Here is a 25,392-nt window from a genome sequence, read left to right as displayed (position 1 = left end):
TCTTCTTTCCCTTAGCATTCTTATCTGCCACTGGGTTCGGTGCCTTTTTCTTTCCCGCGCGAGGCTTAGAGCCAGAGGAATTGGGCGCCAAACTCACCATAGCTACCTTAGCTTGAACCATAAGGTCCTCCACCGACTGAAGTTCAGTCAGCAGCTCAGCCAAAGTGTAGTTCCATTTGTTCATCTCAACATTGAGCTTGAAATGTTGGAAGCTAGGGGGAAGACTTTGAAGGACTATAGTAACCTGGGACTCGGGATCCATCGTCCCTCTCAAAACCTCAATCTGGTTGAGGTGACTCATCATCTCGAGGACGTGTTGCCTCACTGACGAGCCTTCCTTCATAGTCTTCGTCATGATACTCCGAAAAGCTTGAGACTTAGCCGTTCGATTCTGAGTACCAAAAAGATTTGCGAGATTTGTCATAATCTCGGCGGCAGTTTCCATGGCAGAATGCTGATGCTTGAGTACTGATGACATAAAAGCCAACATGTAGCACTTAGCCATCTCATTCGCCTTATGCCACCGTCTATGCGCATCTCGCAGTCCTTGCGCGGCGTTAGCTGCCGGCACTGCTGGGCGTGGAGTAGTGAGCACAAACTTGTACTCTTCGGCTGTGAGAACGATATCCAAGTTTTGTTTCCATTCTATATAATTTTGGCCCTCGAGTTTGTTTTCTTTGAGAATGACAGAAAGAGGATTAAAAGACATCTTGACGGATTTTATTGCACTGCAAACAGAAGAATTTACTATTTGTCATAAACTTATGTAAGGAAATTGAGTAGATTAACCATAAAACTTTTCAAAATCTTACAACAGCAAAATTAATAAATTGTATCCTCCTCTGGAGGTTAATACGCATTAAAATTTTGACAATTTTACTGGTCACAACACCGACACATCAATGGCATCCTCCTCTGGAGGTTAATACGCCTAATGTTGCCTAAGCACGACCATCAGATTTAGCATTACAGAATTTTATTTCTACAACACACTCCCACAACAATGTTCATGTGCTGACAACAAAACCAAGCTATCTCATAAATTCTGATTGAACCCTGAAACTCGCAGTTCCTTAGGATTATTGTCCTAACTCTGCAGGTGGCAATAATATTGAGAACCACTTTCTAGTTCATTCTATTTACTATGTGAGAAGTCCGCCCTTATGAACTTGCTGTTTTCGTAGCATTATTGGCCCTACTCTGTAGGTGGCGATAATATTAGAAAATCAACTTCACAAAATTTGGCAGTCCAACCGATGGAGACCATATATAAACTTTTAGTTCATAATTATTTCTTAGATATTTGGGTTATGGTTTTTCATTAATTATCCTTTAGCCTTAAGGCAGATTAAGACTAATTAAATTTTGTTGGTATTTAATTGACTGGATAATTAAATCTTTTATTATCTTTAGTATCTTAGTTTAGGAATTTATTTATTCCAGAATTTAATTCTTATTCATGTCATCTTATAAGATATATCTAAAATAAAGTATATTATTTATAATCTTAATTAGACATGAAAAATTAAATTCATATAATTTTCAGGTTCAAGATTATGAAGAAAATTAAATTATATTATTTAATGTAATCTTATATATCTATCTTATTAAAGATTCTAGATATATATGATAATTAAGAAACTATTAAATTATTCTTATCTATATCATCTAGGATATAAAATATTCATAGATATAGAAAATAATCAAAATATTCCTAAAATCTAGGGAAATCTTCCCAAAATATTTTATTTCATTAAATAATATTATTTTTAATGATATCTTTTAATTTATGAATTAAATAATCATCAAAATAATCTTTCGTCAATATCTTGTGATTCGAGGTTTGCACGAATCAACACGACGAAGATTTGGAGACATCCCCCGGAGACGCTCGCCGGGGCGGCGAATTCGCCGCCCGACCGCTGCCGGCAGCCCGCGTCCGAAGGCGTGCTCCTTCCTCCTCCCTCTCTCCCGTCGGAAAACCGCCGAGACACTCCCCCGGTCTTCGTCAACCAGCCACGCAGCGATGGCCGCGTAGCTCCGGCGGCCTCGCGCGAACCAGTAGCCGCCGTTCTCGGCGTGGCTGCTCTCGGTCGTGCGCCGCTAGGGCTGGGCGACTAGGGTTAGGGTTTCTAGGGTTAGGGTTCGTCGCGGCGGAGAGAAGCCGCTGCTCTCGGATGAGGAGCGAGCTAGTTTGCTCTCCACCACCATCGATTCGCACCATGCGCCGCCTAGGGTTTCGCGGTCTTGGCTGGCGGCGCGTACGAGCCCACCCTCGCCAGCGCGTCGCCCAATCACCGTCGAACCTCGGCTCCCACTCAATTCGACAACCCTCTTCGATCGCATGTAGCGCGATTCATCCCGGCGCAAGCGCCGACGAATCGCACATCTCGTGCGTTCGAATAATTCAAGTTCTATTGATTCGAATGTTCTTGAGTTCATCATGCATAATTATAAACAATAAAACAAGAACCTGCTTCGCAATCAAATAACACATGCATACATGAAATTCGCGAAATTCAAATCGAAATAATCAGAGCCAAAGACTGGCTCTGACACCAATTGTTGGAACTGGCAGCGGAAGCGGTGTTGCATGGATTAACATAATTTTAACAATTATTAATCACACCAATAAATCACATAATAATCAGATCTATTTAGCAGATTATTTAGACAAAATCTATTCGCGTAATTCTTACATGTATCATGCTCATAACTTGAATTGATCATGCTTTAAGAATATTGAAACCTAAAACATGTTTTTCTACGGACCAGAAAAATACCTTCTTAATTCTCCAAAGAATTGAAGATGGCTAGCTGCTTCTCCACTTGACGCTTTGAATACTAGACCACAAATCTTCTCTCTAGTTCCCGAACTGTACTCCGATATCAGTGTGGGCTGATCTCACCAGAATACTAGGACTTAAATAAAGAAGACAGAAGAAATCCTTTTGGGAATAGGAGTATAATTCGAAATCCTCTTCAGCTAGAGGGAGTCGAAATTTTCAAAAATTTTAAGTATAAAATTGTGATCATTCTGTCTCATTTATTCTCCTATTTATATTAAGTTCCTTTTGGGCCCAGACACGGATCTATGGAAGGTTTTGGATATGGGCTCATCCAATTTACTTTTTACTAATTAAATTGAACCCACAATTTAATATAAGTTATAATTGGGATATTACGAGCAGCCACTACAGAAGTAATATTGAACTCTCCCCATCCAAATCAGAAATTACAAGTAATCTGGGTTTCCATTTAACTTTCATTTCTCGCGCTGAAGATAAAAATGTCCATTAATTAATTAATGTCTGCTATGGACTTAATTAATTAACTTCTTATTAATTCCAAGAATGGACTTAGCATGAAACACTTATTTATTATTCATAGAGTAATCAAATTCCAACTAGCTAGGTTCCGAATAATAAAACCTTGTTTCGCGCTCCTCTTGAGGACATTATCAAACGAGACTCAGCTCGCGCACGATTCAATATAATAGCAATCCTAGCACCGCTAGATATTGATCACCATTACCCAGTATATCAGGATCATTGGGTTACGAAAAACCCGCACCATTTGATAAGTCAAAGTAATGCATAATCAATAACGTATGCTCAATGCTAACCTACATTGATTAAGAAACAAATATTTATCAAGACCTCGCCTTTCAGTAGATAGCCTAAGGGCAAGTCTTGCTGTTAGATCCGTTCAGTGCTATACCACACCAATGTCATCTTATTTCAGTAAGGCTTAGAAATATGCGGACTGACATTGCAACCTTTCTCGATGGATAGTCAAATTCCAACTAGGTTGTGAAATTCATCTTTTTCTTTGTTTAGAATTGACTGTGTTACCTTAAAGTGGACGCCGCTCACAACCGGTCTACTAAAACAAAGACTTAGACTTTGTTAAGTTAACTTATACATTTAAACATGCATTAACATACATTAAATGTAAAACATAACAACATTATGACAAAAAATAATCTGTTTTATTCATTGGAAAATAAAATAAGAGTTTTACAGTATTCAATCACTCGAAACGTGATTTCTAGTATACAAACTCTAACAAACATATCCGGCCTTGTGCAAGTTAAGTACCGCAGGCTTCCAACCAAGCTCTTATACAGTGTGGGCACCACCTTTACTTCTTTATCATTCTTAGATACCTTGACTGGCTTGCAATCCTCCATTTTGAATTTTTTAAGGATCTCCTTTGCGTAGTGTTCTGGTGTGATGAATACTCCATCTTCAAGTTGTTTTACTTTCACTTCGAGGTAGTATGCCATCAGCCTGATGTCTGTCATCTCGAATTCTTCAGTCATGGCTTTCTTGAATTCCTTGAACATGCTTGGATTGTTTCCTGTGAAAATGAGATCATCCACATACTAGCACACTATTATGATATAATTTCCATTACTTTCCACATAGAGCGCATGCTCATGTGGGCATTTGATGAAGTCGTTATCTTCAAGATATTTATCGATCATGGTATTCCACGCCCTTGGTGCTTGCTTTAGCCCGTACAAAGCTTTCTTCAACATCAAAACTTTTTCTTTTTGTCCATTCACCACGTAGCCATCAGGCTGCTTTATGTAGACTTCTTTATTAAGGAATTCATTCAAGAAAGCCGATTTCACATCCATTTGATAAATCTTCCATCAATTCTGGGTTGCAAGAGATAGTATTAGTCTAATAGTTTATAAACGAGAGACGGGAGCAAATACATCGTCATAGTCAATTTCAGCTCTTTTCTACATCCTTTTGCGACGAGTCTAGCTTTGTACCTTTCAACTTCACCGTTGGAATTCTTCTTAATTTTATACACCCACTTAACTCCAATGGCCCTGTGTCTCTTTGGTAGTGTCACCAGCTCCGCTCCCACTTGTCATTCTTCTCTATGGCTTTGATCTCTTCATCAATTGCGACTCGCCAATTTTCACTTGTTGTAGCTTCTTCAAACCTAAATGGTTCACAATCAGCAAATTGGCAAAATAAGGTGAGATCTTCTAACCTTTCGGTGACTTCATACACTCCATCCAAACTTCGTGTGCGTTATATGGCTCTTTCATTAAGGAAAGATGGTGGTGAGCTTCTAACAGCTGATGCAGGAAATGTAGGTGGAGTTGTTTGTTCTTGTTGCATCTCTCTCGTCTGCTCGCCTGTTCTTTGATTTCCAAACGAAGGTATGAAGCTGAAGTCATTGTATGAGCTGAAATCCCATATTCCTTCTTCATCGAACTCCACATCTTGGCTAATCGTGGTTTTCTGCGATGTTGGATCATATAAATTATAGCCTTTAGTGTTAGAGTCGTACCCGATGAATATGAATGGCTTGCCTTTGTCATCGAGTTTGCTACTCGTCTGATCTGGTACATGTGCACAGGCTTTGCTCCCGAACACTCTTAAGTGGGCGATTCCTGGCTTTCTTCTGCCCCAAGCTTCTTAAGGAGTCATTCCCCAGACACTTTTTTGTTGGAGACCTGTTAGACAGGTATACGGCGCACGCCACTGCTTCTGCCCAAAGTTCTTTAGGTAAATTCTTCGTCTTCAGCATGCTTCGAGTCATATCAACGATGGTCATGTTCTTTCGTTCAGCCACTCCATTCTGCTGGGGGATCTTGGAACTATTAGCAGCTGTTGAATTCCGCTTTCTTTGCAAAATTCCATAAACTCTCTGGATGTGAATTCTCCATCTCGGTTGGTCCTCATTGATTTGATTTCTAGACCACTTTCTTTCTTGACGGCAGCCTTGAACTTCTTGAAGGCGTCAAATACTTCTGATTTTTGCTTCAAGAAGTATACCCACGTATTTTTTGAAAAATCATCAATGAAAAGTAGGAAATAATTATTTTTACCGAGGGAGGTTGGCTTGATTGGTCCACACACGTCTGCATGGATTAACTCCAATGGCTTCTGAGCTCTCAAACTTGACTCCTTTAGGAACGGCTTTCTGAAGTGCTTCCCAACTAAGCATCCTTCACAGAGTTGATCGGGGTGCTCGATGGGTGGTAATCCTCTTACCATTTCTTTATTTGATAGAAATTTTAAGCTACCAAAATTCAGGTGCCCAAATCGAAGATGCCATAGCCAAGACTTATCTTTATAACATGCTTGAAGACACTTTACTACATCATTTTGAACATTTAATAAAATTATTCTATTCTTGGACATTGACACCTTGGCGATTAAATCATTTTATCCATCTCTTATTGAAAGGCTATAATCTTTCATATGAATGGTATAACCTTTCTCTAAGAGTTGTCCAAGACTCAATATATTAGTTCTCATATTGGGCACATATTATACGTTAGAAATAAAGTCATGAGCTCCATTCTTCAAACGAATTAGAATCTTACCTTTTCCTTTAACTGGAATTTTAAATTCATCACCAAAGGAGACATTACCACTTACTAGTTCATCAAGCTCCACGAACATGCTCCTGTTCCCGCACATACGGTTGCTCGCTCCTATGTCGAGGTACCACATATCATTTTTTCTTCCAGCTTCTCCTTTATAAGCTAGAAGAACACATCTATTTTCTTCATTCGTATTCTCCACGTAATTGACCTTCTCTTCAACTTTTTATTTTGTCTCTCTGCACTCAGAAGCATAGTGCTCATATCTATGACAATTATAACACTTTATTGATGATTTATCATACCTCGACTGTGGGTTGCTCTTTCCTCGTCCTATGATTGGAGACTCCTTTCTTTCTTTATTTTTTGCAAAATATCCCCATCCACGTCCACGAGCATATTCTCGACCACGACTGCGATCTTGTCTCTGTCCGCGACCTCTTCCTTGTCGACCACCACCATTACCCGAACTTTCTTCTTTCTCCTTTGGACTTACTTGCAACTTTAAAAGTTGCTCCACAATTTCTTGTTTCTTCTTTTGTTTCTCCCCTATGCTTGTAGCGAACCCAATAAGTGGTCAATAGTCATTTCCTCCAAATCTTTTGTTTCTAATATTGTAACTAATATGTGCTCAAAATTAGGGGTTAGAGAGCGCAATATTTTCTCCATGATTCTAACATCCTCCAATTTTTCACCATTTCTTTTCATTTGGTTTGACACCGCCAAGACTCTTAAAAAGTAATCCGAAATTGATTCGGACTATTTCATATGTAAAGATTCAAATTCTCCTCTTAAAGTTTGGAGGCGTATCTCATTTACTCGCTCGACACTAACACACGAGATTTGGAGCTTCTCCCACACTTTTTTGGTGGTGCTTGCACTCGACATCTTCTCGAAATCGTCTTCCCCTAGAGCTTGGTAGATGAGATAGGTCTCTCTTTCTCGCATCTCGCAATCTATCCCTTGTTGTTGAGATAGATCGGTCTCGTCTTGCGGCTCCTCGTAGCCATTCTCCACGATATCCAATAATGCTTTCATCTTGATACTTCAATTACCGAAACTGCTCTTGTTGAGCATGGGGACTTGGAACGACGACAAGTTAGTCATACTACAGGTAGGAACTTATGGCTCTGGTACACTTTGTTGGAATATATAAGATATATGTTTTGGAGGATTAATTTGGTTTGGAGGAAATATTTGAGAGGAAAATGTGTGGAATATGTGGGAAATGATTTAGGAGAGGTTGGTTATTTGGGAAAGCAAAGGAACACTTATATTCTCAAATTTTCTGAAGTTATGAAAATGGTACAACTATGTCATATTTATAGGCATTTATTTCCTATTTTAGAATTCTCTACTATTTTTTTAATATTTTATATCTAGATTTTTCTGCATAAAAATCTAGATATTTTTACTACATTCTAGGGAACTCTACTAAAAATATCTAGACATTTCTACTAAAATATCTAGATATTCTCCTATTTAATTCTTTTATATTTTAAATATCTATATTCTAGAGAATTCTATCTCTAGTTAATTCTACCAAAATATCTAGATATTTTCATCTTCAATTTTAGATAATTCTATATAATATCTAGATATTTACAAAATCAAGTTTATATTTTAATATTCCAACAAAAAATCGGGTATTGTTATACCTAAATACACAAACTTTTATCCAATTTTGGTTTGTTTTTGGGCATGAACTAAATATTTTACCTCCAAATACACAAACTTTCAATTGCTATTATCAATTGTGACAAGGTTGTCAGTTTCTAGTGAATTAGTATCATCGTGGTTTAATTAATATGATTGTACCCGTAGATATTATGGCCCTTCCTCCCATTCAATATCATCTCCTTCAAATTCATCTTCAGCTTCCTTCTTATTATCTCTTTCTTTTTCTAGAGGAGCATAATAGGGTGTGATGTCATCATCACTAGAAGAAAGGGAGGTGGACAAACCACATTTGCATAAGCAACAGTTAGATCAGAAAAACCCGTATATTCTCTTTGTCGTTTGCGGACTTCTTTGTCGTCTGCCGTCTGTCCACGTTGCTCTTTTGTAAGATGATCAAACTTTCATAGGTGTACTAGTAAATGTTGAGATATGGATGATACAAAACAAATAAACCACGAATGTGCATTCATTCATTATAAAAATTACAAATAATTGTTGCTGATGTATTGATGATACAAAACTTTATTAATCCATTTTTGACAAAATAAACAAGTAAATAATTTGCGTTCATTATGAAATCATGAATTGTTTGCAGAGATGTTCATAGTAATGCTGAGATATGGATGATACAAAAAAAAAATCTCGGATTACCTCTCTAAATCCTTGCAGATGAGAAAATATATTTACGCTGTTAGAATGAGAAACAGGAAATTCAAATGGAAAGATGGTAAAGAAATTTGGATTAGTACATGAAGATCAACCGATCTGAGGTAATGAAGGTGTTGAATATTTGTGGACCATTGAGTTTTGGACTCACATATTAATTAATTGGGATGACCCTAATCCGATTAATATTTGAGCCCATGTTTCTGGTGCAGGACCAATGAGTTATTTGGCCCGTTACTTGCCTGCTTACTCCGATGGCCGCCATGTGTGCAGCTCCACGCGGATCCTGAGTCTCAGCCGTTGGATCTGGAGTGTGTTTGTTATGTGAGAGTCTGACCTCTTACCTCTCTCATTCTGTTCATCCATTCTAGAATTCTCTCTCTCTCTCTCTTTTCGAGCGTGCTCTGCCTTCTCTCTAGTTTTCCGGCGACTCTAGTCGGAGTTCTTCAAGCTTGTGTTTCCACCAATGATTCTCAGTTTCTAAGAGATCTATCGGTTTAGTTTGAGTGTTAGGAAACTTCTTCGATTTCCTTCTCAAACCCTAGGGTTCGGTCTTCTTTCTGTGACCGATCTCCTGAGCTTGGAGGTGGTGTGGTGAGATATCTTGGTTCGTGACTGTGTTCAGAGAGACTTATGTTGGTCTGCGTGTTGAGGAGGCCTACTGTGGTGGTAACCGGTGAAACCTAGGGTTTCTGGGGTCCTTGTTCAGTAATACTCCCTTGTGACGATTGGTTGAAGCTTTGGGGAGGTTCTTGGCCCGGTGCAGTCGCCTGTTGCGACCTGAGCCATATTCCAGTGCTTGTTACCTAGTCTTGCACGATTTCTTTGTGTGTTTAGATCCTGTGGGATCATCACTTGTGTTACTAACGTTTTTACCTAAGTGTGCAGGATTATTTAAAAAGATGAAGACTCAAGTTCTATGTGATACTTGAACTTATTTTAGGGTTCTTCAATTGTAATCTCTTGTATCAAATTAGTGTGTAATCTTAGTATCACGCTTGTATTGGCTTGTACCTCTAAGATTAGCCATCTCAGACTCAATCAATAAAAAGAGGTCCCGGTAATTAGTGAATCCTAAGTAATCTGATCCCTACAGTGGTATCAGAGCCACGGGGGGATCACTTAGGCACACCGGGTCGCAAATTAAAAAGGAGGTGGGCTCTTCAGAGTAAAGCTCAAGCCTCCGGTATAGGCTCTCAAGTATATTCGGGTTCTCCTTAATGATAGGGTTCCCGATCTGGTAAATTGGCTGAACCTCTCTTTTACTGCTTTCTTAGAACCCTAGGCTTGGGTTTTTGTTGCTGGTAGTAACCGCTGGTCGCGGTCTAGATTATGTGCTCTTGTTTTTCTTGCATGTTTCTTGGTGCTTACTGCTTACTTTTCTTCGGCTGCTTTCTTGCTTATCTTTTCTTACTCAAGGTGTGTATCTCAGAGCTCAGTTTCTGTGTCTTGAGTGAATTACCTATCCACCCTGAGTGACCCTCTGCGCCCCCATATATTGGGTGATTGTGAACTGGGAAATCCCCTTGTCGGGGTACACTTGATAATAGTGTGTCTAGGATCACCTTGAGTTGTTCTTCCTGTGTGTGTGCGCGCTTGCTGCTAGTTGCATCTGTGATTATTGCATGAAAAATCTCTGCATATCTGTTTCTAGTGGATTCCTTGACTGTTACTTGTTTAAATCCACTATCTGTGAAAGCAGAGTTGTTTGTTTTGCCCTTGGTGTTGTTGGTTCTTTTGTGTGTGTAAAGATCTTTCTCAAAATGACCCAGCCAGCTGGCATTGTCCCCTTCAATGGGAAAAATGATTTTGTTATTTGGAAACAAAAAGTAAAATGTGTCTTGATTCAGCAAAAGGTTTTCAAAGCCATTGAAGGGGTTCTTCCAAAAAATATGTCTGCTGAGAAAAAGGCTGAAATGAATGAATTAGCTAGGTCTTCAATTATCCTCAACCTTTCTGACTCTGTGATTAGAAAGGTTGGGGCTATTGAATCTGCCAGTGAGATGTGGACTAAGTTGGATACTCTCTAAACTGAAACTTCTATGTCCTCTAGGGTGTATCTTCTGGAAAAGCTTTTCAAATTTAAATTGGGTCTTTCAAAGGACATAGATGAAATATTGATACTTTTCAAAAATTGGTCCAGGACATTAAAAGGTCTGGAGATAAAACCATTGATGAGTATACTGGCATAGCCCTCATGAATGCTATCCCTGATACTTATGGTGATGTTAAGGCAGCTATAAAATATGGAAGGGATGGTGCCCCTCTAGACATAATAATCAGTTCTTTAAAGTCAAAGGAATTGGAGCTTAAAGAAAACTTTAACCCTAAATCTTCTCAAACTAAGGCTTTGAATGTGAGAGGGAGATCTAAATCTAGAGGGGATGACAGTAATTCCTCTGGGAATGATAAGAAGACAAACAAAGGCAGGTGTAGGTCTAAAAGCAAAGACCCTAAGTTTAAAAGAAAATGTTTTAATTGTGGTGAAGTGGGTCATTACAAGGCAGAATGTATTAGACCCAAGAAAGGTAAGAATCCAAATGGTAATAACCAGATGGAGTCTGTTGCAAATCTGGCCAGGGAAGATGGTGCTGATGGTGTTTGTTTTATGAACCATGATGTTTTTTCTGTAAACTCTGTCTCTGAGTGTTTCTTTACCAAAAATGACTGGCTAATTGATTCAGGATGCACTTTTCACATATGTCCTTTCAAAGATGTTTTCACTTCTCTCAAACCTGTTGAAAATGCTTTTGTGTCTATGGCTAATGATAAAAAGTGTAAAATTCTTGGCATTGGTACTGTGCTTTTAAAGTTTGAGAATGGATACTTGCTGCCTTTGAAAAATGTGAGATATGTGCCTGATCTGAGTTATAATCTACTGTCTTGCTCTTGTCTTAAATATGAGGGTTTTGAGGGTAAGTGGGGACAGGGTATTATGAAGATCTGTAAGGGTGTACTATGCCTGTTTAAAGCTGTGAAAAAGTGTAATCTGTATGTGTGTACTGCTAAGCCTCTAACTAGTTATGATCACAGTGTAAATCTGGTTAAAATGGATAAGGCTTTACTGTGGCATAATAGACTTGGGCACATGAGTCAGAAGGGGTAAAAATTTTGAAAAATTCTGAAATTTTGAGTGAGTTGGATTTCAAAAATGAGCTCCCCTTTTGTGAAACTTGTGTGATGGGAAAACAGCATAGGGTGTCTTTTCCTACCCCTGTGACTGAAAATGTTAGTCAATATGTCTTAAAGTACTTGCATATGGATGTTTGGGGCCCTGCCTCTGTTACTACCCACTCTGGATCTGTGTATTTCCTATCCATTGTGGATGATTTTTCAAGAAAATTTTGGTGTTTTCTTTAAAACATAAGTCTGATGTTTTTCAATCCTTTTCAAATTGGAGAGTTTTAATTGAAAATCAAACTGGAAAGTGTATCAAGACCATTAGGACAGATAATGGCCTTGAGTTTTGCAATGCTCAAATGGATTCTTTGTGTCAAAAATCTGGGATTAGGAGACATAAAACTACTCCTTACACCCCTCAGCAAAATGGAGTTGTTGAGAGGATGAATAGGACTTTACTTGAAAAGGTCAGGTGTCTCTTGTCCAAAAGTTGTTTGTCAAAAAAGTTTTGGGGTGAAGCCCTTTACACTGCATGTTATTTGATAAATAGATCCCCTTCTATTCCTCTTAAGGGCAGATGCCCTTAGCATGTTTTTACTGAAAGAAAACTCAATCTGTCACACCTAAAGGTGTTTGGATGTAGTGCTTTTATTCATTCAAAAACTGATAAGTTAGACCCAAGGTCTAGGAAGGGTGTTTTTGTTGGCTATCCTGATGGTGTTAAGGGTTATAGGGTGTGGGTTAGGGATGAACCTGGTTTCAAGGTTGTGGTTAGTAGGGATGTCATCTTCAACGAAGAATATTTCCCTTGTGTTGTTCCCGGGTCCCCTGCTTCTCTATCCTCAGATGGTGAACCTCTTAGTGAGGTGGAGCAATCTGAGGAGAGGTCCTCAAGTGAGGTGGAGTCCCAGGGCAGTGATGCTTCAACTGAGGTGGAGCAGGTGTGGAACTCTTCCCCTAGTAACCCAGATTCTATCACCCCTGAGCCTCTGGAAAACCAAGACCCTGATCCTGAAAATGTTTTTGATGGTGAGCCACAACCCAATAATAATCCAGATTTACGCAATTATCAGTTAACTTGGGATAGAGTGAGAAGGGTTGGTAACCTGATAGATTTGGTTCTTTTGTGAATTTAATTGCCCTAGCTTTTAATGTGTTTGAATCTGATGGAAACGAGCCTCAATCTTATAAGCAGGCTCAAAAGTCCAAGTTTTGGGATATGTGGTTGACGGACTAGGTTTTCGGTCGGGTGTGTAAATGCAGGGGTGTATCCAACTGATCAGGATAAGATTCCTAACCTAGCTGAGTCGTTGGCACGACAACCAAACCTGGTGTCAAATAAATATCCTCAACCCACTTCTAATGGCTAGTATAGTGGAGGTCAGGGTCGAAACCCACAAGGATGGACACGTTCGGATAACTGCGGTGACATTCCTGGGTGATTTTGGTTAGCTACCAAGCTTTTGGGGTTGGGATTCTACCTAGGCGAGAAATAAAGATGGTACTCTACTGACTAGTAGGCGTGAAAATGACAGACATGTGGTTGTGTTCGTGAAAATAGGGCACAAGGTAATTCAGAGACATGTGAAAAGTAAACAATTACTAAAAGAGGAAACTTAGACAATAGGGTATATCTGGTGGTTGGTTGGCTTTCTGACAGGTCTGGAAGGTACAACTGAAAAGTAAGAGACAAAAGCAAAAGCAACTAAAAAGCAAAAGTGGTCCAAGGCAAAAGTTGATTTTGACGTTTTCTTCTTCACCAAGTATTAACAGAAATCATATGAACACAAACTTCATGAAAAAACTCAGATTCGTGAATTCAAACTCAAGATCCATTAATTAAAATGCTTAGCTTAAGATGAACAGCTGAAACTGCAGATTACTTCTACTGACTAACATGCAGGGTGGTGATCACATCGCAGAACAACAAAAAAAACTCATGCACGAAAACTTAAACTGAGACATAACTACAATTTTCGATCAATAACTTCAGATCTAGCCTACTCGACGGAAAACACATGCACGCACTTAAAAATTAAAAGCAATGACTAAATCTAACTTTCCTAGGCAGAATGAAGCAAGCTCAAACCAAAGAGACATGAAATAGAAACTTCATAACTTAAACGTTTGGATCTTCACTAAGTACTTCAAAAGGCAACAAGATAAATGTTTGCAACAGATCCAACGAAGAAAACAGGTAAGAATTAAACTAGAAAGCAAATAACGATTGTTTTGCCACTCCGGGCGGTGATACTGCTATACTACTATGGCAAAATGGCTGGAACAGTAGAACGATGATTTCTCCGGCAGACTCTTGGACGTCAAATGACCATAGCTGTGATGAGGAACGAGAGACTGGATAATGCTGAAAGACTGATCTTCTAGAGAGAATTCTACTAAGTGTGAAGAGTGAACGACCCGAGTGTGTGTTTTCTCTCTCCAAGTGGCTTCTTTTATAGGGAGGCTTGCCCTTGCTTTTAGGGTAGACTTCCTTCTCGATTTGACTTTTCTGCCCTTGTTAATGATCATCCCAGCTATCCTTCTTCTCCATCTCGAGCCTTTTCTCTGGCATGCATGCTGGTCAGTATTGAAAAACCTAGGCAGTGGAATATCAAGTTTAATGCATGCATGCAGAAGTTAGGCTTTGTTAGGGGCACCTTTGATGCTTGTTTGTATGTGAAAAACCTTGATAAAGTGTCTGTGTTCTTGCTGCTGTATGTGGATGATATGCTTATTATGGGTCCTTGCATTAAGTCTATTAAACATGTGCAATCTGCTCTCTGTGATAATTTTGACATGAAAGATCTTGGTGATGCTAAAAATATTTTGGGGATCAATATTCTTAGGGATAGGAAGTCCTCTTCTCTGGTCCTTCATCAGGAACCTTATGTGCAAAAAATTCTTGAAAAGTTTAATATGCTTGGTGCTAAAATTGCTTCTGTTCCCTTAGCTACTCATTTTATGTTGAGTAAGGACCTTTTTCCTACAACTGAATCTGAGGTTAAAGCTATGAAAAAAGTCTTTTATTCTAATGCTATTGGCTCTGTGATGTATCTTATGGTTAGTACTAGGCCTGATATTGCCTATGTTGTTTCTTGCTTGAGTAGATACATGTCTAACCCTGGGCCAGTGCATTGAGAGGCTCTTAAATGGTTGCTTAGATACTTGAAAAATACTTCTAAGTATGGCTTATGTTTTTCTAAGCATGATTAAGGTGTTGAGCTGTGTGGTTTTGTTGATTCTAACTATGCAAATGATAAGGATAAGAGGAAGTCCACAACTTCCTATGTGTTTCAAGTTTGCAGGTCTTGTGTTAGTTGAAAATCACAGCTCCAACACATTGGAAGTCCACATGGGATGTTGTTTCTCACACCCCACTATTTTATTCATAAAATATATCATTAAAATAACCCTCTGTTGGCTTTCACCTTTCGTTGTATTATCGTAATAAGTATTATTAAAATTGTATAAGGACCGGAAAGGTTAGATCTCAATTTCCCAAGGACCTAATTGTAAATAATGTTTCATCTTCTATTCTCATGTTACCTCAGATGAGATGAGGACATCTGAGTGTGTTGGAATATATATGAGGTAACGAAATATAGTGCAATGTAACATCTTCTACTGTATAGTACAACAACTTTATAGATTCCTACTTGGATGATGCATGTATTTTCTCCTTAAATTTTATCCCTTCTAGGTAGGAATTTAAGTGGCGCAACAAAAAAGTTTAAATCTATTAATCTAACTGCGGGTATAATCTGAGCAATTAGAGCATCCACAATCCTGGCCCAGATTCAAGTCCCAAGTCCCCTCCACATCATCATTCCTTTAAATTTGAGTCCCAAGTCATAACTCCTCTAACCTTGCAGGCCCCATCCCAGACCACAACTATTAAATTGCATTATTCACAACTCTAACTTATCATACTTGTAAAAATTGAAAACGTCGAACAATTATAACACGAAAAATTCATTTTTAATTCGAAAATAATAAATTTCCAAACGTATAATTATAAATTATACTATAAATAAAAAAAATTGAAAATATTAAAAAAAATCACTCCCTCTTTAGTCGCGCCCCTCCCTCTTCTTCCTCTTCCAAACTAAAAATATCAAAAATTGGGGCTTGTGGTCCGGCCCGAAGCACCTCCAACCCTGGGCCAGGACTCAACAGCGGCGGCCCGGGCATGCATAACGCTGGGATTGGACGGACCTTAGGCGCGGCCCCGGGACGCGACTGCATCACTAGGACCGTCCCAGGCCGGAAAATGGGGATGTTTAACGCGCCAGGGCCGAGCCAAACCCCAGTTGCGGCCCGGTCTGGCAGCGTTAGTGATGCTTTTAGGCCCATTATCTACTTATTACTCCTATATCTATAATCTATGTCCAAGCCATACCCGTAACATTCATAATTGTGACGTCTAGTATAGTACTATAAAAAAATTTATAGTTAAATGAACAAAAGTGTTAAGAGATTACGTTATAATAATTTGAATTTAAGATCTTTAGTCTCAAATATTAGACTTTCTACGATCAAACTAACACACATATACTGATATACACTAATTCATCTACAGTAAACTTATGTAGATAGAGATATTTGTCTTTCAGATTGATTTGAATTATTGTTTGTTCTTTAATTTTGCAGATGCTACTTATATTTGATTAAAATTATGTCAGTGTTTAATGTCTAGTCTTGTACATTTGCACTACAATTAGGCCATACGCCCCTAACGTTGAATTAACCAAGTTTCAACAAAATGAAACTATACAATGACTGATCAAGTTTTACATCATACACTAAATTTATTTTTTCATCCGTGCATCACATAATAGATAGTACTTCATCAATATAGAGTAAAATATAACTATAGAATATTATGACGAATATTAAATACGGCAAAAATGTCATAAATTGTGGATACTATCAATTACAATCATCAAATTTTTAATATTTTACCAAAAATATTACAAGGGTTAATTTTCTCGACTCTGAAATGTTGATGTGTTTGTCGGATGTCAGCATCTTCGTAGTTCACAAAAACTTGCACGAAGCAATCTCGCCGTGAGGTGAGAAACATATTAAATTATAGATTCAACTTATATTCTGATTCAAATATTAATCTTATCACATAAAATGTAAAAAGATCCCACACAAGACTGCACTTATTCAAATTTTCATTATTGCATGATCGCACTAGTCTTATGAACTCTAAATTGTCGAACACTCACACGAGACTCCCCTCCATTTCTTGATATATACTTCATATATCCACCATTAAATGTCTATTATATTGACATTTAAGGATAGTGAGGATAAAACAACGTTCATAAGTATATCATAAGTATAACTGTGTAATATTATACAGGGATACTAGCCTCTAATATCATGGAATTTTCAAGAAGTTGAATTTTTCCTACGAACTTTCAAATTGGCAAATAATATCACAAACTTTACACGAGTTTGTTATTTCCCACCAGTTACTAAATTTTGGCTATATTAATAGATTTAATAACAATTTTAGACGGTGTACATCAAGAAAAACTATACTCAAAGATTGAAAAACTTGAAGCTCTCGTTTGTTGTCGAGAAATTACGATAAAAAAATCTGTATCATGATATTATTTGTCGAAATTTTTCACCAATAAAAAATAACAAAATCAGATAAAGTTCGTGATATTATTTATCAATCTAAAAGTTTATAGGAAAACCAAACTTTGTAAAAATTCCATAATATTAAAGGTCAGAATTCCATGATATTAGAGGTCATATTATTATTGTTATTAAAGGGCAGAAAAGTATTCGAAAACAAAAAGGCGAAACGCGTCATTTCACAGCCACAAAATAAAAGACCAACAAATAAACTAGTAGGGCCAATGGAACAGCAAAAGTGTATTCCAAAGTGAGGCCTTTCCGAAAAGCTAAAGAAATCAAAATCACCAAAAATATGCAGCCCGCGTGGCCCAACGACCCTCCCTGGACCAAGCGAAACTCCACGTCGGATCGCCAAGAATAAGGAACTGACACGTCAGCAGGGAATATAAAAATCCTCACCTCTCCACCAATAAAAAGATGCAGATTCCTGTGGGTCCCCGCCTCTTCTATCCTAGTCCTCAAGTGTCCGACAACTGGCACCGCAACCCATCTAATTCATCAAGGCCCCACCCATCCTTTCAAAATCTCATTCAAAATATGCTGATGAGTCTGAATCAAATTTGTGATTCAAATGGATTCAACTTTCAACAAAAAAGAATAAGAGTGAGAGCCGTTTTTACCTGTGATCGTGAAAATAAGTGATTGCAATTTTCAAACTCTTATCACACAATCTGCAAACAAACAACTAATATACTTGTGTGAATGTACTGATATAGCAATAGAGCGGTTAACAAAGATTTTGGATTTTAAGTTTACTAACACCACCCTTAAAATTTCTATTTATTTATCGTTGGTAACTGCATATTAAAATAAAAAATATTTCTTTTTTCATATTAATTTTTGAAATGACTAATACTAGTAAATTTGTAAACAAATACTCCATCGGTCCCATTAAAAATGAAACGTTTTCTAAAATAGAAATAATTATATCTCTACTTTTTCATCTTTCTTACTTTACTCTCTCTTTATTAACTCACAAAACAACACTACATAAAATCTCGTGTCGATTCCCAAACGTTTCATTTTAAGTGGGACGGAGGGAGTACTACATAGTAAATTACTACTTCCTCCGTTCCATGGTAATAGAGTCATTTTGTCATTTTGGTACGTTCCATAGTAATAGAGTCATTTTGTCATTTTGGTACGTTCCATAGTAATAGAGTCATTTCTCTTTCTAGTAAAAGTCAACACATTTTTCCACACTTACTTTACTCTCTCTTACTTTTTTCTCTCTATCTTTTTCATTTTCCACTTTATTCTCCCTTTACTTAACTCACCAAACACAATTTTTCTTAATCTCTGTGCCGAAAAAAAACGCATCCATTACTATGGAACGGAGGGAGTACTTTGTATAAAAAAATGTCAAAATTGTGGGAATTGGTATGGCAAGTGAGTACTAGTACTACTCTCTCCGTCTCAGCTAAGATGACTAATGAATATGGTTAATTGGATAGAGGAGTGAGTGCACTATTAAATGGAGAGAGAAAAAAAGTTGAATATAAAAGAGAAAAAAAATGGTTGGATGTCTTAATTGTAGAGAGAAAATTACCAAAAATAGAAAAATGTCATTTTAGTTCGGACAAACTAAAAAGAAAAGTGTTTCATGTTAGTTGGAAGTGAGTGAGTAGTATTTAAATCTCAAAATAATACATATAATTAAAAGGCAGTTAAAATAATAAAGTACTAATGAACTAAAAAAAAGTAAAATCTTGATATAGTAGGACTGTAGGAGTATTTCCTTTAACAGAAGTGTGTCCTTTTTGTATTCTTGTTCACACAGCTTAGCTTGTTTCTTCTTTCTTCTTTCTCTCACATAAGTTACCAATTACCAGTTTCTCTCCTATCTCTCCGCAACCGGAAAATTCGTTTCTCCTGTTATCCCTGGGATATCTCGAATCATATTCCTGATTCCTCTGTATCTCTTAGAAATTCAATTCAATTCAAAAGAAGCGATGAGGAGGTGTGAGCTGTGCAAAGCCAAGGCGCGCACGCACTGCGCGTCGGATCGGGCGAGCCTGTGCTGGGATTGCGACGCCTCCGTGCACTCGGTTAGCTTCCTAGTGGCGCGCCACTCCAGGAGACTTCTCTGCGACGTCTGCCAGTCGCCGATGCCGTGGACGGTCTCCGGCGGAAAGATCACCCCTACCGTCTCCGTCTGCGAACAATGCGCCGGTCAGGAGCTGTGCGAAGGCAGCGGTGGAGGAGAATCGGAGGAGGACAATCAAATCGTTCCATACTCGCCGCTGCCGCCAGAGAGCGACGATGAGGCGATTGACGGTGGAAACGTCGTCGTTTGGCGGAAGAAGATGAGAATTGAGGTTTGCTTTTAGTTAATTTTATTTTGCTTTTTTCAGCTTTTGAGGAATCCGATTCGAGAAATTACTATTATTCATGTGGCTGTTGTGAATTGGTAATACTGATAACGGCAGGCGGATCGGAGCTGCGCGATGTCTCGGCGTGGTGTTAATGTGTGTGGATCGGGGATTTTGGATTCGCTGCGTATGCTCCACCGTGAAGATACGGGTTCGGGTCAACAAACGGTGGACTACTCCGATTATTCTGGTCCGTCGATCTGAATTTCTATCAGATTTGGTTGTGTATATAATTTCACCCATAAATAACTTCTACTCCTATTTTGGAAAAACTACTACCTGGGAACTCTGATTAGATTTGAGATTTGGTTGTGATTTGGGATTGAATTGAGTTGATATGAATTCGAATTGATATGCGTATGCAGGGCCAGGGTATTTCTTTTCACTAGTTTTACCACCCGTGCGCACGGGCCAAAAGATTTTCAAGAAATATGAAAATATATTTATCACAAATTAAATAAAATTAAAAAAATATGTAAACATAATGAAAAAATTATTGAAAAATCATGTATATAACCTTCTGCATGTAGACCTTGTATTGATAAGATTGTAATGATTTAAGAAAAATATTTCTACTTCTGCATGTATCAATCTATGAAGATACTGTATGAAATGAAATGAGGGAAACAAACATAAATATTTTGTGTGTATACAGTATACACACATGATAAATAAAACTATTTGAAAAAGTAAACTGTTTCACACATCTTCTCAACAAAATAGTAACAAACATCTCTCTAAGATCAATAACTCATACATTTTGAAACACTTCTTTGTACACAACATTCAAAGTTGAATCACATTTACTATCATTCTCATCCCCACAAACTAAAATCTTCAAACCTTCACGACTTGTCACTCTAGATACAGCAACATAAAGTTGTCCATGACTAAACACCGATTTTTTCAAAAATAACCCAACATGCGAAAGAGATTGGCCTTGACTTTTGTTAATGGTCATTGCATATGACACAGCCAATGGAAATTGGCGTCGTTGGAATCTGAACGGTAGCCTTGGATCAGACGGTATCAAGGACATACGTGGTATCAAAACCTTATGACCGTTACTATGCCCACCCAACACCCGACCCTCCAAAACATAATCTCCTAACCGCGTAATTACTAATCTGGTGCCATTACACAAACCATTAGAATGATCTATGTTTCTTAACAACATCACAGGAGTTCCAACTTTCAACATCAATTCATGATTAGGTGTACCTGAACACTTCAATTTATTCAAAAATTCAACTGAATGTATGTCAGCAGAACCATTCGAATTAGAATCAGAAGCAGAAATGCTATCAGAGCTCAAATACACTCTACCTTGAGACTGATCCAACGCAATCATGAACTGGTTTACCTCATCAACAATATCAAGCGTGGGAGCAAGTATAGCACGATCATGTAAACAATTGCTCAACTCCTCAGGATCCATATAAGAAGGATAAATCTTCTCAACAATGGTTTTAAGAGGATCTCCATTATTATCCAAGACGACATCAGGCGGAAGATCAATAACGACTTCACCATCATTCGGACCTCCAACAATTCCATCACCTACTGAAGCAACCCAAGAAGAAAATTCATTCAACTTTGAAGCTTCAACAGCGGATTCAACACTCAACAATCTCATGTTTTTAGTCAACCTTAATACCGTACAACTACTCCAAAGATATGAAGAATTAATCGTAGCATTCACAATACTCTGACGACTCCCTTTAGGAACAACGGGTAAAATTTGTCTAAAATCACCACCAAAAACTACAGTCTTTCCACCAAAGGGTTTGTCCATATTGGATTCACTACACACACGAAGTATATCTCTAAAAGTCCTGTCGACGGCTTCTATGCAGTGTTTATGAATCATCGGTGCTTCATCCCATATGATAAGCTTGGACATTATGATAAGCTCGGCCAGATCTGTCCCTTGTCTTATATTGCATACTGAATCTTCATTCACATTGATCGGAATCTTAAAGCGTGAGTGTGCGGTTCTACCTCCAGGTAACAATAGAGATGCTATGCCACTGGACGCAACATTTAAAACAATACCTCCTTGCGAACGAATTCCGGCTGACAAAGACTTCCATATAAATGTTTTACCGGTACCTCCATAACCATAAAAAAAATACATTCTTCCTTCACTTGAATTGACAGACGACATTATCGTATCATGAACATTACGCTGCTCATCGGTGAACTTCAAAAGATATTCCAAATATTCTCTACCTAAAGCTTCACGATCATAACACAACTCATCGCTGACCAATGTATTCTGAGATGACTCAAAATACTGTGACTCTGGATACGGCATACCATGGTAATCTCGCAAACTTTTACCAACATTCTTCAACAGTTTCTCAATCTCAGCCAGCACATAATTTTTAATTTCTTCATCATTCAGCACCAAACCTGGCGTAATAAATATAAGTATATTATAAGAGCGATAGGGAACAAATTTACTATATTTAAAATGTACAAAAATATGATGTCAAATAAACATTACCGGGTTGATTCCTCAATTTTCTTTGGTTATAAACAACATCATCGGACAAATGCTTCCAACACTTTTTCCAAACCACATCCGGACGGGAAACAGATTCTGATGACAATATGCTCACAAAGAGCAATCTCAATGAATGGGCAGAGGACCAAAAAGAAGCCTCAATAATTCCATCAATATACTCTTTATCATCATCCAACAATCCCATAGCAAAGCATGCATCGCGAAATGTATCATACTGAACACCATTAACAACCCTAAGATCCTCAAAGCATGTAGCTCCTTTAACGACATTCAACAGACATCTCAAGTAATACATATCACCTGAACCAGGGGCAACATAAAACAACCTCCCAATCGAATAACGTTGCTTCCTGGGTTGCCAACGATTTTTCTTCCAAACAAACTTGCTCGGAAATTCCCCATATGTCAAATTTCTTCCTTCAGAATATATCTTGTTTGCCTCCATCCAACCTAAGAACTTACTCTCATGAATGGTCCTCCGACTCATAACATTATCTAAAGAATCAGCTTCATCAAAAATGATATGTTGTTCATTAGGAAGATGAAAACTCAACCTTTCAACCGAAGGATCTTTGTACTGAATTTCAAACCCCAAAATTCTCCAAGCAGCTTCACAGGATGATACATATCTACAATCATAATACAACTTAACTTCATCAAGATTTCGTTCAACACCATCAACACCTGATTGGAAAAAAGATGTTGTCACCCTATCATAACCCTTATGTACATATTTGAACAAATACTTGATTGATCGAGATTGATTGCACCACTCAACATTAATATGACCACCATACTTTATAAGGATAAATCGATTATGAGGAACAACATATCTGTTATCCAAAGGTACACCATCCTTCACCACAAATCGACCATTATCTCTGCGCCTATAAATTGGATAACCTTCATCATCAACCACTGTATCAGAAACAAATTTCTTGGGATAATACTTAGTACAACGTCCGTCACGCATGCAAGGGGACGATTTTCTCACAACACCACATGGCCCATGCATCATCAATTCTTTCACACACTCATGATAATAGGGATCAATCACTGGATCTGGAATTTCAGCAGATATAATTTCATCAATGCGTCGGGGATGAGGTTGTTTATCCTCATTACTTAGAAAAAGCAAGATATGTGCATGTGGCAATCCACGCTTTTGAAACTCAATGGTGTAAATAACTGCATCATAATTTATATAAAGAGTATGGTTCAGTAACAAAACAAAAACATTAACAACATGTTTACAAATTAAATAAAAATAAAATGGAAAATATACCTGCTTTAACAGCTCCAAAGATTTTTTTGGTCTTTACATCCCTTATGAAACCATCCAATTTCACTTTAAACATCCTACTGACGATATCAGGGCGATCATCCGATTTTAAACCCTTAGACCCAAGAAACCTAGTAATCTCAGGCCATTTAGGATTGCAAGTAAATGTTATAAACAGGTTAGGATAGCCAATCCACCTACAAATAGCCATGGCATCTTGGTAATTCTGAATCATATATCGGGCACCACCAACAAAACTGGAAGGCAATATTATTCGTTTTCCTTGCCTGGAACTATCAGTTTCACCACGTAGAACGGCCTCCTCCAACCCGCTATAAATTTCAGCTCGTAATTTTTTCTGTTGTGTTCGTACATACGTCAAACGACCAGACTCAATCGCAGTGTACGCATCAACAATAAATTGTTGAAATAATCGCTTCGCATACAAAATAATAGAACACTCAAAAGCTCTATCATGAATGCGGTACGAATAAAACTCTTTAGGGCTAACTCTCTTTCTGTTGCTCAATGAAGAAGTGGCAGAATCGGAAAAACCTATAAATTCAGTATAACCGTCCTCTCCATACGGGAACAACAACGGATATTGCAACGAAAGATAAGAAGGATGAAGTTCATGGATACGTTGCAATTTGCCTGACTGTTTTTCAACAACAATGTCTCTATCACCTAACGCCTGATCAAAATCCCCTACCACAAGCATGGCCACCTCAGACACAGAAGGCAGATTATAAGTCCTTCCATCCCGACCTCTTTTACCAAGCAACTTCAATTTAACATTTGGTGGATTATGTTGATTGATCATTTCTTTAGCCAACCGGAATGACTTTACCAACACATTATACTCATCCAACATAAATTGTAGATCACATACAATCTCAGAGTGAAGATTATTTACATCATTCCTTTCCCTACAAAAATAAAAAATACATTATATAAATTATAACAAAATCAACTGAAAATTAAGAGTAAAACCACACACACACACACACACACACACACACACACACACACACACACACACACACACACACACACACACACACACACACACACACACACACACACACACACACACACACACACACACACACACACACACACACACACACACACACACACACACACACACACACACATATATATATATAAATACATACCTCACTGACCCCATCCTATAATTGATTTCATTATCAGTGTCATAAATATACAACTGGGCAAACTTGGGACGTACACCATCCGGGGGTAGCAAACTACCAATCAAGTGGTAATTTTGACCATGTAAACAGAAAACAGGTGGAGAACGACCAGTGTTCATACTATTATCAATTTTACCTCCCAAAGAAGTAAAACAAAACATAGAATTATATGAACGAATATTTTTCAAGAAATGAACACTTTTGGCATCGTTAGAGAACATCAGACGCAACAATACTTCAGGAGGTGTTATCATCAAAGGAATCTCAATATTCCCATTCATACAACAAAGGGAATATCTTGGAACCTTGGGTTTATTAGGTTTGCCAAGACGTTCTTCATACCAAAAAATCGCACCACAATGCGAACATGAGTACAAAGCATCACCAATATCCCAATAATCTACATATAGAAAAAATAATTAATTTAATTCAGTTGCATTAAAAATAATATTTTATTAAAGAACTAAACTAATTAATAAAAGAGAATATTCAACACGATAAAGAATTGA

The 25,392-nt window shown here is 37.9% G+C and overlaps 3 protein-coding genes across 3 annotated transcripts; 1 reads left to right on the top strand and 2 right to left on the bottom strand.

Annotated features, from left to right (window-relative positions):
• The first annotated feature begins 19,229 nt into the window (after nt 1-19,229).
• LOC125197136 (uncharacterized) lies at nt 19,230-20,212 on the top strand. The gene is made up of 2 exons (XM_048095845.2): nt 19,230-19,800; nt 19,912-20,212. Exons 1-2 carry the CDS (start codon nt 19,435-19,437, stop codon nt 20,056-20,058), a joined length of 513 nt encoding a protein of 170 aa, XP_047951802.1. The 5' UTR covers nt 19,230-19,434; the 3' UTR covers nt 20,059-20,212.
• Nucleotides 20,213-20,605: 393 nt separating this feature from the next.
• Nucleotides 20,606-21,253, bottom strand: LOC125192214 (uncharacterized). Its single transcript, XM_048089732.2, has one exon. It carries the CDS (start codon nt 21,203-21,205, stop codon nt 20,606-20,608), a length of 600 nt encoding a protein of 199 aa, XP_047945689.2. The 5' UTR covers nt 21,206-21,253.
• Nucleotides 21,254-21,273: 20 nt separating this feature from the next.
• On the bottom strand, nt 21,274-25,104 carry LOC125195255 (uncharacterized). Its single transcript, XM_089056793.1, has 5 exons — nt 24,845-25,104; nt 23,670-24,595; nt 22,364-23,572; nt 21,512-22,269; nt 21,274-21,414 (listed from the first exon to the last, which is right to left on the bottom strand). The coding sequence occupies exons 1-5, from the start codon at nt 25,102-25,104 to the stop codon at nt 21,274-21,276; spliced, it is 3,294 nt and encodes a 1,097-aa protein (XP_088912919.1).
• Between the last annotated feature and the right edge of the window lie 288 nt (nt 25,105-25,392).

The sequence above is a fragment of the Salvia hispanica genome, chromosome 4 (genome assembly GCF_029641045.1).
Source record: "Salvia hispanica isolate PSC_SH4W2 chromosome 4, Shi_PSC_v1, whole genome shotgun sequence".
NCBI lineage: Eukaryota > Viridiplantae > Streptophyta > Magnoliopsida > Lamiales > Lamiaceae > Salvia > Salvia hispanica.
Note: the sequence above shows the minus strand (reverse complement) of the source record. Positions and strands in the feature narration are given on the sequence as shown.